The sequence below is a fragment of the Camelus bactrianus genome, chromosome 9 (genome assembly GCF_048773025.1).
Source record: "Camelus bactrianus isolate YW-2024 breed Bactrian camel chromosome 9, ASM4877302v1, whole genome shotgun sequence".
NCBI classification, from domain to species: Eukaryota; Metazoa; Chordata; class Mammalia; order Artiodactyla; family Camelidae; genus Camelus; species Camelus bactrianus.
Window position 1 is genome coordinate 47,725,431 of NC_133547.1, and position 18,160 is coordinate 47,743,590.

Sequence of the window (18,160 nt, forward strand, 5' to 3'; positions counted from 1 at the left end):
CTTGTAAATCCATCTAGTCACTCTTCTCACAAAAGAGGAACATTGTTTAAAATACCCATAGTAATTCCAGACTGGCCTCTCTCTTCTCCTCCCCTCCCCACGTACCTCCTCCATTTGTCTGGCTAATTCCTTTGTGTGTCCAATGTCAGAAAAAGCATCACTTCCTCCAGGAAAACTTCTCTCACTCCCCAAAGCAAAGGAAACACCCTGTCCACATCTCCGTCATAAAGTTATTCCATTGTATTATCATTATGTATTTCTGTGTCTCTCACTCAACTAAAACTCTTCTTTGCTTAGGGAGAAATCAGTCTCAATCTGCTCAGTTTCTCTACTAAGCTTAGAATATTGTAAGTTCTCAATAAGTGTTTATAGAGCCAGTGAATATATTACTGACATCAAAACACATGCATCTTAGGGTGTGGCTGGTGAACCTCTGCAGGCAAATTTAGTCTGAAAGTGTAAATGGAAGCAGTGGGTCTGATGTAGAATTTTAGAGGCTTGATGGCTTTGATGTAGTCTGATGGGGGGGATACACGGAGAAGATAAGAGGGAAGGAATGAATCAAACCTCAGGAATTTCAAGTGATGAGGAACATTTGCCAGGATGCAGCAGAGATCACGAACACGGGTACAAGTATAGAGAGACATGAATATGACTTAGGACGTTTGGTCCTCTTGGTCAGAGATCTTGTCTGTGATCTAAATTGAGCCTATGACAGCTGCTATTAGGCATTACCGCCTTGTCATCACCCATGCTGCGTGTGCGCTGCCGGCCCGGTGTCTCTCGTTCCAGCATGTCAGTGCCACGTAGGAGGACTCAGCACTGCTTACAAAAGCATGAATAAGCTCCCTCAGAAGCAGCTGCTGCAGGAGACTCTCAGAGGCAGCCTCTCACCTGCTGGTTCTGATAGGCCGTGACTGTGGTGAACACGGTCTCAGGAAAGTTGAATGTTTTCACTCCATCCCCAACCGGGACAGGTTTGGTGGGCGAAAGGTCGCTGCTGAAATCCTTGCGAATCACGTGAACTCGAGGCTGGTATTTGTGCATAGAGTGGAGAATGATCTGAAAGGAGAAGGGGAAACATTATTCCAGGGTTGCCTCTATGGCCCCTATATCTTTTCAAGCTCCCATACCAATAAAATTATGGGATAAAAGCATTATAGGAGGAGCACAGATTGGGGGTTGGATGTGTAGGAAACTGGAAATCAGTGAGCGTGCCCGTGGCTGGAAGGACTAAGTGACTGGAGAGCATCACATCACATGGGACCACATGGCAGAGCGGCCCAAGCGCAGGTAGTGGATGTGATATGTTTGCTTTAATTGGATAAATACTGAATGAATTGTTTCTGGTACCAGTAGACGACACTCGAACCAAGATGTCTCAGAACCTCCTGCTTCAAATTTTCTGTCTTTAAATGGACTCCTGTGTCTTTAAATTCTACAAGCTATTATTTGCACTTTATTCTTGAATTTATGGGCATTCTCTTATGTCATGTGAGAGTGAATGGTATATGTGCATTCTCCCGTCCTCAGAAAATAGTCATTTCCTTAAAGATGGGAGCCATAGTTTTAGCTTCTTCAATCTTCCCTGAGTATCCAGGACAGATCCTGGCATTCAGTGAGAATTCAGTACACATTTCACTGCCAAATACAAATTAGTCACATCAGGTGCTACAATTATCCGCAAGCCTTAAGACCCTATTCTTCTCTTATAAATCCATCAATTTCTTTTTTTTTTATTTGACTGCTTTTTATTTTTTATTGGAGTGTAGTCGATTTGCAATGTTAGTTTCAGGTGTACAGCAAAGCGATTCAGTTACACATATACACACAGATTTTTTTTTTCAGATTGTTTACCATTGTAAATTCATACATTTCTTGACAGCCAGCGCTGTCCCTACAACAGTCTCCCTGAGTTTATTGCCCTGTGAGTTATTCTACTAAACGTGATTTCTTTCACCATTTTCAAATGTGTCCTATGTTTCTGTCTCTGGATTCTCCTGACTTGACTGTGAGTCCCTGGAGCACAAGAACTCTGATAAACACAACCTGATGCATAGCAGACGTCTGCTAAATGTGAGATTTACAATACATGTAATTTCACAGGACGAAAGAAAACCTTTTATGCTCACTTACTTAAAATGATGCAAAGTGGCACAGAGATCCTTATTTTACCTGTTTGAAAAAGCCTGGGGCTAGTCAGCTCTAGAGCAAAAAGGGGAAGAGGGAGGAAGAGGAAGATAGGTTTATTTGACTCACATGTCCTTGATCATCCAATTCATTGTTGGTCAGCTTGAGTTTGTCGAAACTGACCACCTGTCTCATCCAAGTATCTCCAGAAGCTAGAGAGTCAGGGTGTATATAAACTCTTGGGGGCACAGGGGAATCAGCGTTGCCAGCCACCATCCACTTGGAGCTATGATACACGTATCTGAGACAGAGAGAGGAGAATTCAGACATAGATGCAGGGAGCAAATAGAGGCCCAGGAAACAAGTAGGGACAGAAAGGAGGAGACACAAAGAGATGACAAGAATGGAGTAGTTCGGATTAAACAGAGAATACAAAGGATAAAAAGAGAAGGGTGGATAAGCAGGGAAAATGAAATAGAGATGGGAATGGAGAACACGATGGGTGGGGGAGGGCAGAGAAGTGTTGTGGTTAATGATCAAAGCTGCAGCTCTCACAAGGAAAACATTCTCACAGTCCTTTTTCTTTCTTCTTCCTCTCCTTGCCTTGCACCCCTGTGTGCATACAGGCATCCTGAAACCACGTGTTTAGCTATGGAAAAGGTATTTTACTGCAACCTTTCACCTTTCAAATGCAAACCATATAATCTGTTGGCCACTTGTTCAGGATTTAGTCCCTTATTAAAAACATCTTCCATATTGTCCTATAAAGCACAGCCATGTGCAGAAACCCTCTAAGCCTCTTACTTGTTAACCGTTTCCTGGCTAACAAGCTGAATTCTGCAGCATTTCTATGAAAACGGAGGCCTCTGCCTTAGTGTAACCATTCCCAGAAACATCATCAAGTCTTCCCAGTTAGAGTTTTCTTTGATGAACCTAGTTTTGAACATCATCATCAACATCATCATCTTTCACATCATTTTCCCACAAAGCCACTGGAAATGAGATGCTGTTGGTAGCAAAGGAGGTCAATTTTCCAGACTCTGCTGATTGCCCTGTGGTTCTGAAGAGTATTCTCTATGGATCTGACACTTCCTTGTTACTCATACTCTGTTCTAGTGGACCACATGGGTCCCGGCCCCTGGCAAACAGAGGCACACAGTCCAAACCACAACTCCTAAGATCTTCTAAAGCAGATTTGAAGCATCTCTCCTCCTACATCTTGCATCAGGACCACTTCTCTCTTAGCCAGCTCTCCCCACAACATACTAGTCTTGGTCTCCTCCGTTCATACCCCGCCTCCAAATTCATGGGTTTAGGGCCAAGTTCTGAAATAGTTCAAAAATGAGCCCTGAATCACTGATTTGATTGAAAGCTCAAGAGACCAATGAAGCCACAACTTGTTTCAGACAAAGAACTCTGGGTAAGCCATCCAAGAGACATGGAGATTATGTTGGCGTCTAATGGCTTTGAGGGAAAGTTGTTTAAGCAAACTTGTTCACAACCCATATTAATGACGAATAATTCTCCATAACTTGACGTTCTTCTTGAGGTCTTACCCAGTTCTCCTCTTCTTCCCCTCCACCATCCACAGGGCAACCCATCAGATGTATGATTGAATATACTGTACTAATCCACTTCTCCTTCCACTTTCCAAAATAAATCATCTCAACTCACTTAGTATTTCACAAATCAAATCATGCAATATGTTAATCACTTTCAGTGTTAACTGAATTAGTTTTAGACTTAAGATCTATTTGATTTTTGCTACCCTGGCAGACACTATACAGTCCTACTCTTTCAAGAGATATGAGGAGGATTCCAGACCAAATCATTACTGAGTCCTGGCTTCCTACCTCTAGTGACTGCTTTCTGACTGTTGTTCTGCCACAGGCCATTGGCATATCCCTCATCCTTGTTCCCTGTACAGTACATTGCACAGTGTGCTATTCAAATGGTTCATCTACTGAGTTTACAGAACCTTCCTAGGATGCTGGTGATGCCCACAATTCCACTTCCCAGAGTCACCATTACCTGTATCTTTTATTGTCCACAGGTACGATGTCCATTGCTATGTAGTACTGCTGGTGTGGATCCAGGCCAGTGATTTTCACTCTCATGGCAGGAAACATCCTCCTACGAAAAATAAGGAACAAGGTAGGAAGCTCAGCAATCAGAGGGAGAGAAGCAGCAAAAGCTTGAAGAGTCTCTTCTTATTACTGACGCTAAGTGCAGCAAAGTCCAATGTCCTCTAATTCTCAAAGTTGACTAGGTTTTTTTCACTTTGGAAATTATCCCTGTCAACTATGTTGAGAGTTTATATTGCTAAAATAGCACCTCTTCTTAACTTAAATTGGACCTTTTGATTATTTATACCCTCAAAGACCTCATACCATACCTTGCTTTATATTATTAGTTAATTTTTAATATGAGCTAGATAGACAGATAAAATGTGTATATATACATTTCCTATTAGACTACAACATTGGTAAATATACTTATACTTTTATACTGAATAGATTTGAGTAACTTATAGTCTTTTTATTCCCCAAGTAGCTTATCACAGTTGATTGTAGTGATCATGAAATATTTTTGATTGAGTCTACTTGAAAATGACCACTCTAAAAACAACATCCCAAGAAAAGAAGGGGGGAAAAAAAGGAAGGTGCTACCAGTTCCCAAACAAAGGACCACCAAAGCTTTTTTTTCATGCATAAAACTGTAGAAAAATTTCTGCAAGTTCTCAGGCTGTCAACGTGTGTGTCAAAGGAAGGACCCTGTGGAATAGGGAGCAAATACCAAATGAAGTGGCCTCTGGGCAATACCTTGTTTCTACTACAATGGCTTGTTAAACTTGCCAAAGCAAGCGAGGTCAGGATATGGCACTTTACAACTACTCTCATAATTGAAGAGGAGGAGAGTGAGCAGCCTAAAAGAGGTATTGAGTTTCAAGGAGACTAAAATAAAATTCACCATTCTTCTTTAACCAGAAGAAAAAAGAAAAACATCAAGCTCTTTTGCATGTCATTCATTTAGGAGCCAGACATAAAAAAAGTGCTTGGTTCAAAAATTTGGATTGCCCTGAATGTGCTCTAGGGTGCTTGTACACAAAATGCTGCATTAAGCTTAACCATCTGGGGCCAGTTAGTCGAGCTGGGCAGAGCACGGTGCTAATGAGGTCAAGGTCACAGGCTTGATCCACATATGGCCTAATTGGCTTTGCTCCATTTCACAGCCATAGACCATTCTCTGACCTCAGACAGCCATCTTGCAAATGTGCACTGGTTGTTTACATGAGGGGTTTTCTGTGCTAGTCACACACTCCACTGCTTATCAAAAACAACTCAAAAAGCAACTGTCTTCTGGTAGTAGGTTGGTGACATCATAACCATATTTGGGGGAAAGCATAAGAGGGACCATAGACCTTTAATAGGGATGATGACTAATTCTTAAATATTTGCAAAAAATAATATATTACCAATTCTTCTTTCCCACTTTGTAACTTTTCAGAAGCTTCTATTGGTATATCATTTTAGATTTCCTTCCTCTACCCTCACAAGTTTAATTAGAAAGTCTTATATTTTAGTCTTATGGTGGGCTAATGAAACTTGATGGTGGACTGTTCATAATGACTAAAGCTAATGTTCACTATAAGTGAGGCACTTTAATGCACATTTTCTCATTCCAAAAATTTGGGAACCTTGGTCTATATATGTAAATATAGATCATTAGTTCCCTTCTTAATAATTAGTGACTTCTGATTGCCCTGTATATTTATGTTTGGAGAGCATTTTGCCAGGGGTGGAGAGAAAGTCCTCTCCCTTGCTAGTCAAGATAAGAAAATATGGTTCCTCTAGAGAGGCTGCGTTACACTGAAAGAGGTGAATTTATTTTCTTGATGACTTCAAGAAAAGAGGTTAGATGTTTTTAAATTCAATACCTGTTTTGTCTGGAACTTTTATAACCTTGATTAGAGAAGCTACCTGTCTCTCTCCAGTACTCAAGTTCTAAAATGAATGAGCTATGTGGCTCAGGAAAAGTCATTTAACCTCCTTGTATACAAAACAAACCAAAGAAATGAAATAATCCTTAAGAGGACCTCCTGCTTTAAAATTCTACGACGATATTTGAATTCTCTTCTTAAAATCTTACCAAAGCTGCTTTTTTCTTTTTGTCAGTATTTTAGCACAGAATATCAAGCAACATAATAACACCCTAGAGAAAAATCAATCTTTCATATTCACAAAATGAAATGTATTTGGCTTTAATTTTATGCCTAAATTTAGACTAATTCTTTTGTCTTCCAAACCCATTAATCTCTATAAGCACCTCTGTCCATGGTGCTGATCATGCATGTTATGTTGGTACATTCGAAGACTGAAGGCTATGTAAACTATAGCAGTTCTGCATCAACAGGATTACAGTTTGGAATGTGAGAAGAAGTAGATGGTGGCTAGGATCTTCTGAGAGGGAAAATGAACAGAGAATCACATGTGACTAATGCAACTAAGAAAATGTAAACTGGAATTAAAATTGAAAAGGACACTACACAGGAAGAAAAATGAAGTAAAAGGGAAGGCGTCAACTTGGGGAATGGGGAGGGGATGAAGAAAATACATAGAAGAGAAAGTTTTCTTTGCATAGTTCTGAGTTGTTCCGAAATTACTTGAGCAGAGTTTCAGGTAGCCAACAGCTGAAGCAACCTGACACAGAAACAATGAGTGTAGCTTCTAAACCTAAAAAAAGAGATATGATTAAAGAACAAACTGTATGTCTGTGCTGGAAATATCTGGATATATTCAGGTACCAAAGTGAATTTGTGAAGGCAGAGATATGGAAAAGAAATTACTGCAGAGGAAATCATGAAATGAGACCACAGGAGAGCTGTCCAGAAGGTGCTCAGATAAACTGAATTCTCTGAAGTGCAGGGAACGAGGGAATGATATCAAGAACAAAAGTGACCCAAATACATAGACCCAATAGTAGTAAGTTAAAACCCAAAATAGAAATGGTAAAATCTTACAGACAAAAAAAAAAAAAAAACTTGCAGACAAAAAAAAAAAAAATAATAATAATGAATTGTTGTTTCCCCCCAAGCCACAGTATCTCAAAATGTAGAATGGGAGTAAACTGAAACTCACGCAGCAAAAAAGAGATGGTTTTTGAAAGTAATTCTGAAAAGTAATTTTGAAAGTAATTCTCCTTCAAAGTTGTTCATCCTAGGAAGCCTTTTAATGGCTTTATTCTCTACTAAAACTTAGAGAAGGAAGAGGGTTACAGAAGAGGATAAAAATGAACAAGACTTCAGGTTCATTTTAAGCTCATCTTTTTGTGATACATTATTGTATTGGGAGGTTTCTCTATATGCATTCAGGTGAACTGGACCCAATCAAAATATGCTTTTACTTTAAATGTCCATGTTCATGAGGACAGTTCAAGATCAATGAGGTGAGTCTTTTTGGTCTCCATGATGTGAGTCTATGAGGAGTGGCTTTGTAAATACGAAAGCAGTATAATTGTTTCAATTTCGATTAACTATTTGTATATACTCAAAAACTGACTCCAAGTTTATTTTTATTTAAATCATTTTCATTTTAAACCCAAGGGGCAAAAACTATAATCATTTCTTAACAGTGCAGAGTTATAAATAGTTAAGACAATGGTTTTGGAGCCAGATAGATATGTGTAGAATTCTGGAGCTACTCTTTACTACCTGTGTGGCCTTAGTCAAGTTAATTACCCTCTTCCAGCTTTTGCATCCTCATCTCTACATGGGATTATCCTATCCTATCTCTTACAACCCCAGGGAAATTTAAATAATATATGTTGAATAGCTAGCACAAAACAGAAAACCATGTAAAATTGAAAGATACCGATAAAGGAGTAGCTTAATTCACAGTGTTTATTTCAAGAGAAGCCATGTTTTAAAAACCTTTATCATCCTATATAAATTATTTTGCATGAGTTTCCACTAGGTCCCATTAAAGTCATAATTTCAAGCCAACAATAAACCACAATGGATCAATAAGCAGGGCTTCAAAAATGCACCAAGCCCAATTTTTACCAAAAACAAAATTCTTACAAAAATGCCCAGCTGCTTTAAATGCCTTAGACAATGCATGCTTTTTCTCTTAAAAACATTGGCTGGTGAAGTAACACTTGCTTTGGAAATCTATTGTTTGGCTGTTATGTACCATGGATCTCCGATATTAGCTGAACTACATTTGCAGGCAGAAAATGTTTGTGAGGGTAGAGGTGATTTAGGTTTGAGTGGTCCTTGGAGGAAAATAGCAAAATCACAGTAAACACAAGAAAAATCACTTTATCAAGACATCCATATGCTGAAAAGTGAGTGCAGGTTGCCTGAGCTTCACCCATGCTACCGACCACAAAGACGTGAAAAGGAAACTGTAACACCTCCTACGTCCATTCTCTGTTCTTTGAATCTGCCCATTCAAAGGAACTTGTCCTTACCTGCCTGCTTTGGTGATGATCATCTCGGTTCCAATGTCATGGAACCTCTTCCAGAGGTCAGCACACTGCAGCTCCACCTGAATCTCCTCCATGGAAGACATGGCAGCAGGCACGGGGCCTGCAGCACCAGAGCCCAGGTCAGTGTGAGTGTCAAAGGAGCAGGAAGTCCGCTCGGTGAGCACCTCAGAGTCTGAACCAGTGCTCTGCTCAGAATCTGCAAAATAAACAATCAAGCCTTAAGTAAGAAACTGAGCTGCACCCCACAACACACCCTTGGCCCTAAAGGATGGAGGCAGAGTTGGGGGCACGATGGAGTGGGGAGAGGGGTGAACAAAAGGAGACTTCAAGCTGGGAAGCTCCAAAGCACAGCACTCAGGGTATTTTATTATTTTTTTTTTTATGGTTTGTTTTTGTGATTTACGACCTTCTTTCAGGTTTCGTGTTTCCAACATGACATCTGGCATTTTAGTAAGTTTTAGCAACAGCTGAAGAAAATTGGTCCACAATAGGCAATATAAAGAGAACTAACGTCACCATGTTGAAGGGAAGGAAGCCAAATCGGGGCAACAAAAACAAATGCCAAATTTAAAAATAATAATAATAATCACAGACTACAGCTGAAAACCTAGATTCAACTATTTCACTTGAGGGGCCAAGATTCAATGTGAACAGCAGTGTGTTCTTTAATTCCATACCACTCAGCATCACTACCTACCAGTCAGTTATCTTTAAACACAGCAAGTTTTCCTCCGTTTATAGATCCTGGTCATCAAAAGGAATGAAAAATTGTTTGGAATCTTTAGAAACATTTTGTTATACATTTGGGGAAATGTTTTTTCCTAGGTCCAATCAGGCCATTTTCGATGGGAAAAAAAAAAAAAGCCAGTTGTGAGGCAAGAATGTAAGCATATGGAAAAAGTTACCCCAGAAGGCGGTAGACACAAAGGGAATAAATGAGTTTAAGAGACACCTTGATTGGTTTCTGAAGTATGGGCAGAGGGGAGGGCTGATCCAAACAGGAAGGTAGGATTGAGAGCAACCAAATAAAAAGCTGGCATGCTGGGCCAGACGGTCCTCTCCTCCTGTGTCCTCTGTTCTCATGAAGAAGGGGCAAGGGGGAGGGCGGTGCAGACCGATGCAGAGGCTGGAGTCAGATTTACTAGAGAATTTTCTATACTTCACATTTTTTACTTTTGGAGGCCCTATGCCAAGAATTACATCTCTTAATATTTTCCAAGCTTGGATTAGCTATATAATTTTCTGATGTCACATGATACTGCAAGCTAGGCCTAAGAACCCATTTCTCTAATCCACCCTTAACATCTAGGATTCTGATTGCGTCCTGCATAAATAAATGCATATATGAATAACAGATAAAAACAGCAATATCCTACTCTGACAACTGACTTTTCAGTGCTGTCAAAGGTCAGGGCCTCTTGGGCACCTGTCCTTGACACTAGCAGGATGGAAGAGGGCGGGGACAGAATGCCAGACAATCTTGCTGCCATCCTCACTACCTGGAGCTGGTTTCTAGGTCTGTGAACACCCCATCCCATGACACCTTTAATTGTCTTTTCTTCTAGCCTTGATGTGTTCCTCTCTCAAACCCAGGCAGCATTTCTGGCAAGAATCCCCCACAGCTTTGCAGAAGCCCACCGGAAGCCAAGTGCTGTTTCTCCCCATTGTCCCCAGTTCCGCACCCTTCACTGCTAAAGACATTCAGTGGGCCACAGAACTGAACCAATCTCCTAAATAACAGGGAAGTTTCACCCCAAATCTTTAGTTAATCACAATAACTAGTCTGGTCACCATCTTCACCACCCCCCAAAATTGTGTAACTAGGTTTTACGTGTCAAAGCATATAATGTTATACCTTGGATTGAACAGGAGCTAATGTTGGTTTCCTTCAAGCACAGAAATGTGGTGCTACTTATCTGAGATGAGAGCTGATGTTGAGTGACAAGTCTCCATCCTAGCCTCATTCCAAATGCCTTTCAGTAGCAAAGCCATTATGTCATCACACACTCGGCCAGACAGTAATTTCGATCCCTTATGAGACGTGTATTCCCAAATCCCATTTTGTTTCTGTGATATGCCAAGAGCTCCTCACTTATCATTAATATTGTGAGTTTTTCAAAAACTCCTCAAAGCAAGATTTTTGAAAAATAGTCTTATCCTACATTTGGGAGCAAAGTGTTAATGAAATCTCCTTACCATAGGGTGCTATGGTTATGAAAAAGCTGGAAACAGACGTCCTAAGTAGGGGCCAGAGAAAATTTTGGACATGTGATTTCTCCAATGTGTGTTTGGGAAGGGGGAAAGGAAGGGCAAGATATTCCTGCACAAAGTGACAAGTTTTTAAACGTAGCCAAACTGAGGCTGGGATTGTAATAGGGACTATGGCTAGAGATTAAGGAAATAAGACTCTACTCTTAACTCACTATGTCATCTGGAATAAAGTGGGTACCCAAAATGTAACATTAAATGGATTCATGAATGACCTTGGACAAGTCACTTAGCCACAATGGACCTATTTCTTCATAGCACAATTAGAAGGACTGAACTGAAAACTTTTCCAGTCTCTTCCACCTCTAATGGCTTGAAAAATATAAGAATCCTTTCCAATGCAACTTTCAGTGATAACCCAGGCAACTCCAATTAGAAGCATCAAATTTAAAACTCTTTGGGTGAGAGAAGTTAAATGAGGAAAAATACTGGGGGCCCAACTTCACATAATCATAGGAGTTAAAGAATTGAGTGGATATTCTGTTTATGGTTTCCATCAAATCCATCAATAAGCACCTATTGGCATGTGGCCCTATATGAGGTACCATGTGGATAATTTGAAACAGAATCCAGACCTTGAGAAATTTCCCAGTTAGTGTTGATTAATTATGTGTTTATTGAGTGCTTACTATGTGCCTGGCACTGTGCTAGATTCTGGAAAATACTAACGCACACAATGGGGCTCCTTTTAAAGGTATTTAATAGTACAAGTGGAAACTGGGAGCATTCATAAATAATCAGAGACCAAGACAAATACTACCACACAGTTTTCCACACCATTACATGTTTTCCTGTATGTCTCAGAGGAACCCAGAAAAGGGAGTGATCTGAGAGGGCTGGAACATTCCTGGGGAACCCATGGTAACTATAAAAGAAATAGACAAGATGTGGTGGCCTAGGCAGTGTTTTCCCATGAAGAGGATATTCACAGACAGTTATTTGTTTCCCTGGAAATAGTCTACTCCTAAACGTTCAGTCCCTCACAAAATAGAGCCCAAGTGATTTTCGTGTACAAAACGCAGGCACCAGCCCATGTTTTCAACAACATGAATACACCATGTAATTTTCCATTCTTGGTTGTTTCTTAGCCAACATAGGTTAGAAATTAAATTAATATTATGTTTTATATAGTGTTTTTTTAAGGACTACTTGTGACATAAGCTACCCTACAAAACCCTTAAAATAGTAATCTCAGAGTCAAGATCAACAGCCTCGGTAAAAATAAAGTTTAATCCTTTGTAAAATATATTTCTAAATCATAGCTATATAAATATTTAGGCTAACCAGATCAATTATTTTAGCTATTAATTAGAACAGATAATCAAGTTACCCAAGTCATGAATGGAAGAAATGCATAGTTGGTTATTTCAATCAAATCAGGTCATCCATTCAGAAATGCAATCAGTCCTTTGAAGATTAGAAAACACCTCTGTGTTTTCAAGGTTCTTTTTATCCTTGGCAATTTGTGACTTCCTCCCTTCAAAATATAACCATTAGGAACTCATTTGAATGACCTGGAAAGACTTGGATATCATACATCTCCTGTGAATAGTATGTTAATAAGAGAAGTTTTAGTATATCAGGGACGGAAACAATAAAGTTACATGTAATAAGGAAGTTAAAGAAGAAAAATTTGGGAAACTGTACTAAGCCAGTTACAAGACTGGAGAACATCACATGACTCAAGGTCAAGCCAACACATCTATTACTATCCAGAAAAATCTCTAAAAAAAGACAATCTAACCATCAGTTCATAGTTTCACTCATTTTCTATCTCTGCCCTATTTCATATTGATAAAATAGATACTGTAATGCTAAGTTCCCAAAGTTGAGTTTAGCTTAGGGAGAATTCCAATTCTCAATTCATGCAAAATAGTAGCAATAATAAAATAGTTTCTTAATTTGTATTTTACATATTATCTAATATATCCTTCCATTTGATGAGGTAGATATGGCATATATTTTTATGTCCGTTTCTTGAGACTAAGAAAAAATGAAAACAATGAGGCCTAAAAGTTAGGTATTCTGCCTCCTGATTCACTGACCAGGTCTCCCCAAGACTACACTAGGTTCATCCAGGTCTCCCCAAGACGGTACTAGGTTCATCCCTGGCCAAAGCAGTCAGCAGTTCTGTGACTCCTCAACTACTTCAGCCATCCTTACTCCTGAAATGACTTAACATGTTTGATCTTGGTCAAGTCGCTTAACTATTCCGGCCCCCATTTTCGTTAACCTTTATAGCACAGCCCATGCACATTTAATTAGGGGTGCTGTAAAGTCCCTTTTCAGTTTAATGTTTAATGAATGTATTAGTCGCACAGCTTAAAGACCACCAAGTCTAACAGCAGCAACCCCACCATGACAAGTTGCTTTGGTTAACATGTAAAGAAAATGTCTGAGTTATGTGTACTTTGACTTTATTTCAAAATTAGACATTACTAAAATAGATTTCACAATCTGCCAGGTGATCTTCATTTCCACTTAACCAATGATTTTGAGGAATCATTCGTTACTACAGTTAACAAAGCATATTTACTCCCAGGGTTCTGCTATGCACCAAGAGTGGGGTCCTGGGAGGTCATCACCCCATTTTATGGAGCCTCAGTTTCCTTATCTTCACTATTTACTTATTTTTATGTGTTATTATTTCCTTAGCTTTACTATTGGAGTGACGGGAAGATATCTTCCTGCTCAAAATTTATATTTATATCTTTACGATAAAAACAGAATCTAATGACACTACTGATAACAATTTTAGTGACTTTGGACAGTGAGATGAATATAAGCTCACAAGAACCATCCCATTCATGATCAGCATCTATTGAGCACTTACGATACATCCGGCACTCTGCTAAGACTTTACATACACAACGTTATTTAATAGAACAAATCTAAGAGTTATTGTTATTATCTCCATTTCAAATATTATTGGCAGCCAAATCCAAATTACATCAGTTCTGCCTCCTAAGGATTGCAGGCACATGAAACTATATTTAGTTCCATTTTTATTCCACTGAACATTTCTACTTTGTGTAGATCAGGTTGTATATTAATGTACCAAGACAGATAAAACAGGCTCTTGTTCTGAAGAAGTTCACCATCTGGTAAGAAGGACACAGAAACTGTTAAAGAAGACAGACTGTGATAGTTGCTCTGACAGATGCAGGAGCAAAGCACTAAGAGGAGCTTTGGGAAGCCAACAAGTCAATGACAAGAGGGTGACGGAGACTTCATGAGGTGACATTTGAGAGTGGACTTGAAATTTATATGAGCTTTATATGACTTCAATATAAGCAGGCAAAGAAATTATGGGGATGGAATTTCAGGTAGTGGGAATCATGTAAGCAAGGACTTGTCACTTTTTACAGAATCACAAGCAAACTGATAAGGCAAGAGCTTAAAATATATAAGGGAAGAGAGGAGGGGAGATAAGAGATGAGTTGGAAAATCAGGTCCAACTCAACTAAACAACTACTGGTTTAACATTAGGATGTGCCAGCCACTCTTCTAGATTCTTGAGACGTCATCGGGGAAAAAACAAAAATCCCTGGCCACATGAAGTTTGTATTTTATTTTATCTTTTAACACCTTTATTATGGTATGATTCCTGTAGAGTAAACGACACGTATTTTGGAGTTTGTATTTTAGGAGGAATGTGTTTGTCATAATATGGAGTTTAGACTTTCTTTATACCAAAGTTTTTTTTTTTAAATGAAGGTGATGATAGTTCCGTCTTCCCGTCTAGGCTATGAATCCCATCAACTGAGTCTAATGCTATGCCACATCTCCTTAATAAATGATGGTTTGGTGTGGAAGATGAGGGGTAGGGGTAGAAGATTCCTGCAGAGTCAGATAAGAGATGTAGAATTTCCTGAGATTAGATGCACAGTGCCACTTCCATAAGACTGAACCTCAGCTGTCATATTTTACCCCAAGGAAGAAAACAGTTTGATACAATTATAGGAGAAAAACCCAACTCGGATGATAATCAAACAATCACTTTTGGTTCTGTTTTTATTTCTGCCAGTGACTGGGAGGCGACTACACTGAGCAGTATTTCCTACTGGATAGTGGTAGAGCAGCCACTCCTTGGTCCCCTGCCTCAGTCCCAAAGTCTAAAATCAAGACTCGCACAGTCATCCCAGGGCTCCCATTCACATCATGGCAGACATCAGAAGCTTACAGCCCAGGCAGCACTTTCTGTACCAGGCTCAAGTAAATTCCTGTTTCCCAAGGACCTCTGCAGTGGACATTGATTCTGAGATGTCGGCTTTTATCAGGTAGCTTAGAAAATCTGGTAATGGAAATTTTCATAGAGTAATTCTAAATATGGCAGAAGCAAGAACATTTGGCATTGACCTGAGTACGGACTGAGCCCAAATTTGATACCCAGGCCAGAGCTTCAAGGGAATGAACTATAACTCAAGTTGGATTAAACTAAAATTATGATGAGACCAAACACTCAAATGAGCCTGTTAGATGACTTTAGCAATGGAATGAAGTCTCTGAGCTTTCCATGCCCTCCAAGTTCTATTTGGGAAAAAGGGGTCGGTAACCTGAAGCCTGCAATTCCCATGCCAATAATCCAATTAAGGAGGCTAAAAGCACATCTCCCTCAGCTGCCTAAAACATTCTCCACCTGACAATCAGCACCTCTCTCAATGACACACAGGCCAGAGGCAAGGACCCAATGTCATCCCTGAGATCTCAGCCTTTTAAAGAGACTTCGCAAAGAAGTGGTGGCAGTCATCTCTGTATCTATTCCTTGTTGATCAAAGACTCAATGTCATTAAAGGTTCAGCCTCCAGCATGCTTTGAACATGGAAACAAACAAGGGATGAGAAATAATAGGCATTACACTAGATAGTTTATATACATTTTTATATAAGCCTCATGCAATTTGCACAGAAAACCATATGAAACAGGCATTATTGCTGCCATTTTATAAAGGAAGAAACTGAAGCTGGGCGAGATTAAGAAGTTTTTTTCACAGTATGTAACTAGGAGGTGTCAGGGTGGGATGTGAGTTAATCTGACACTAGCAGGTGATGCTCTTTCCACTATAAACTGTTGCCCAGTTTTCATAACTAGATCCGCAGGGTTGTGTGCGTACCACTGTGAACTCAGAAACAGAGCTAAAGTTCAGGCTGCCCGGTCAGAGACAGCTCTATGGAAACTGAAACATTCTCAGTCCTTTTGGGAGAAGAGAAAATGCAAACCAAGGTCAGATGGGAATTTTCCTTTCTTAGGAGAGGTGGCTTTACGTTCAGGAATATTTTAGGCCTCTTCACCAACTTAATATTATGCCACAAGTTCTTACCAGCGTAAAAGGCCCTCTTTTGTTGTATTTCACTTCCTGTTCCCAGTCACCACCAGGAGTAAAACATCCAAATGTGACAGACAGATGACTTAATTTCACTGTCAGTGTCAAATCACTCTTCTGCTTTAGCCCAGAATATCAGCAAAATAACATTAGAAGGTACTTGGAAGATGTTTGGACTTTGAGAAATGTATAATGACAGCATTGAAAGACAAGAAAAGGCAGCTGAGGTAGTTCCTACTTGCGCATAATCTGGCTTATTTAGGCTTAATTTAAGTCAGAGTTTACGGCACAAAAGTTTTTGATGGTGTTAAATGTATATCTATACTTGAGGAGAAATCATCTGATAATTATATAGGGAAGGCACTTTATAAACAGTAAACTATTAAATTAACATATAAGATTATGTGTCAATGATCGAGTTAATCAGGAAGACAAAGAAAAAGTAAGAATAAATATGGGTCTTGGATTTTCTAAAACAGTCCTAATTTCACATATTTTATTCCATTCTCTTAAAATTAAAAGTCTTGAGACCAACTTTTGGTTCAGAAAATATTCTTGATGAAAAACACAGAAAATGGGGAAATGGAATAATCAAAAATTGGTCACAAGCCACATGGCAATATTCAAATCTAAATACCCTTTGGACCAGAGGTCCTCCAAAATTTGACCCTGATTAACTGAGTGGTCTTCAAGATTCACTGGTCAATTTGAGGCCAGCAGCTGTCAACATAGGGCCCTCCCTGAGGCTCTTGGCATTTTCTTCTGGGTGAATGGACACAGCTTATCTCTAAGCCAGTGCTTGTTTGCTCTTTGCAAACACAATTACTTTCAACCTCCCACAACCACCTTGGCCACTACCACAACACCATCAGACATCTGCAATAGTGGTCTTTTAACTTCCATGATGTGAAAAGGAGGCCTTCCCCCAAAGGTCCTTGAAGAACTTGCCTTATACCTTGTTAGGACATTTTCAGTGAGCACCAATAAATCAATCAATCCATGCGAATATGCAAACAGAGAAGAATGAAGCAGCCAACGTCCAAGCCACAAGTGTAATTTAACTATGACTTCTGGGGATGGTGCCCTTGGAAGTGGCAATATCAAACATGTAAGTAGGCTAGACAGTCAGATATAGCCAGGAACATGCAAGACCCTTCAAACGATACTCAGGAGACTACCAGCTACACTGAGTTTAGAATCCACCCAACCTATCAAGCCAAACATAAAGATCCATCCTGTTGAATGAACAGAAGAGCTATGTGGCTGGCAACTATATGACCACCTCTCCAGTAACGTTCTGAATTCATCCACTCAGTAAATCCTTTATTTAGTCAACAAATACTTGTTGATCATCTAGCCTGGGACTGGCAATATGTTAGGTATTGTGATAGTCATAAAATTAAATAAGGTGTGTTCCTATGTCCTCAGAAACTTACAAAATCACTTAGGAGACAGGATAGGATACTCAGTAATCTAACAAAAGTAGAATAGTCAAGATCCAGCATGGCAAACAGCATGCTAAGGGGCTGCTATTCAAATGACTGAGTTTGAAAGTTCATCTCTTCTTTTTCCAACTGTCTAATCTTGAACAAGTCTCAACCTCTTTAAGTCCTAGTTTTGTCATTTGCAAAATGAGAATGTCATTAGTACATACTTGGTGAAATTTTTTATGAATGACTAACAAAGTGTGTATCTGTGTGTTTATGTAAATACTTTATCAACAGTAAAAGGAAGACACAAATGCTAATTTTCATGTATTACCTAAGAGGAATATCAACAAAATGCTGTGGGAGTTTCAGGTGAGAAGAACCTCTTCCAGCCCAGGGGTCTTTTCTGGGCCTAATGAAGAGATGTCTGCAAATGAAAAGAAGGAGATGGGGAAAGGAAGAGAAGGATCTCCCAGGAAAAGGGAATTTTAGGCAGAGGCACAGCCATCAAGTCTGAGAGACA

General features: G+C 39.5%; 1 protein-coding gene across 2 annotated transcripts in view; it reads right to left on the reverse strand.

Moving 5' to 3' along the window:
• Window positions 1-18,160, reverse strand: part of TBX15 (T-box transcription factor 15) — a 103,875-nt gene that overhangs the window by 34,725 nt on the left and 50,990 nt on the right. For both annotated transcript variants that reach the window (XM_010968037.3, XM_010968049.3), the window contains exons 2-5: window positions 8,602-8,815; window positions 4,162-4,263; window positions 2,260-2,431; window positions 895-1,062 (exon numbers count right to left, since the gene is read on the reverse strand). In XM_010968037.3, coding sequence (XP_010966339.1) covers window positions 895-1,062; window positions 2,260-2,431; window positions 4,162-4,263; window positions 8,602-8,815 — 656 coding nt within the window. The remainder of the gene's footprint in view (window positions 1-894; window positions 1,063-2,259; window positions 2,432-4,161; window positions 4,264-8,601; window positions 8,816-18,160) is intronic.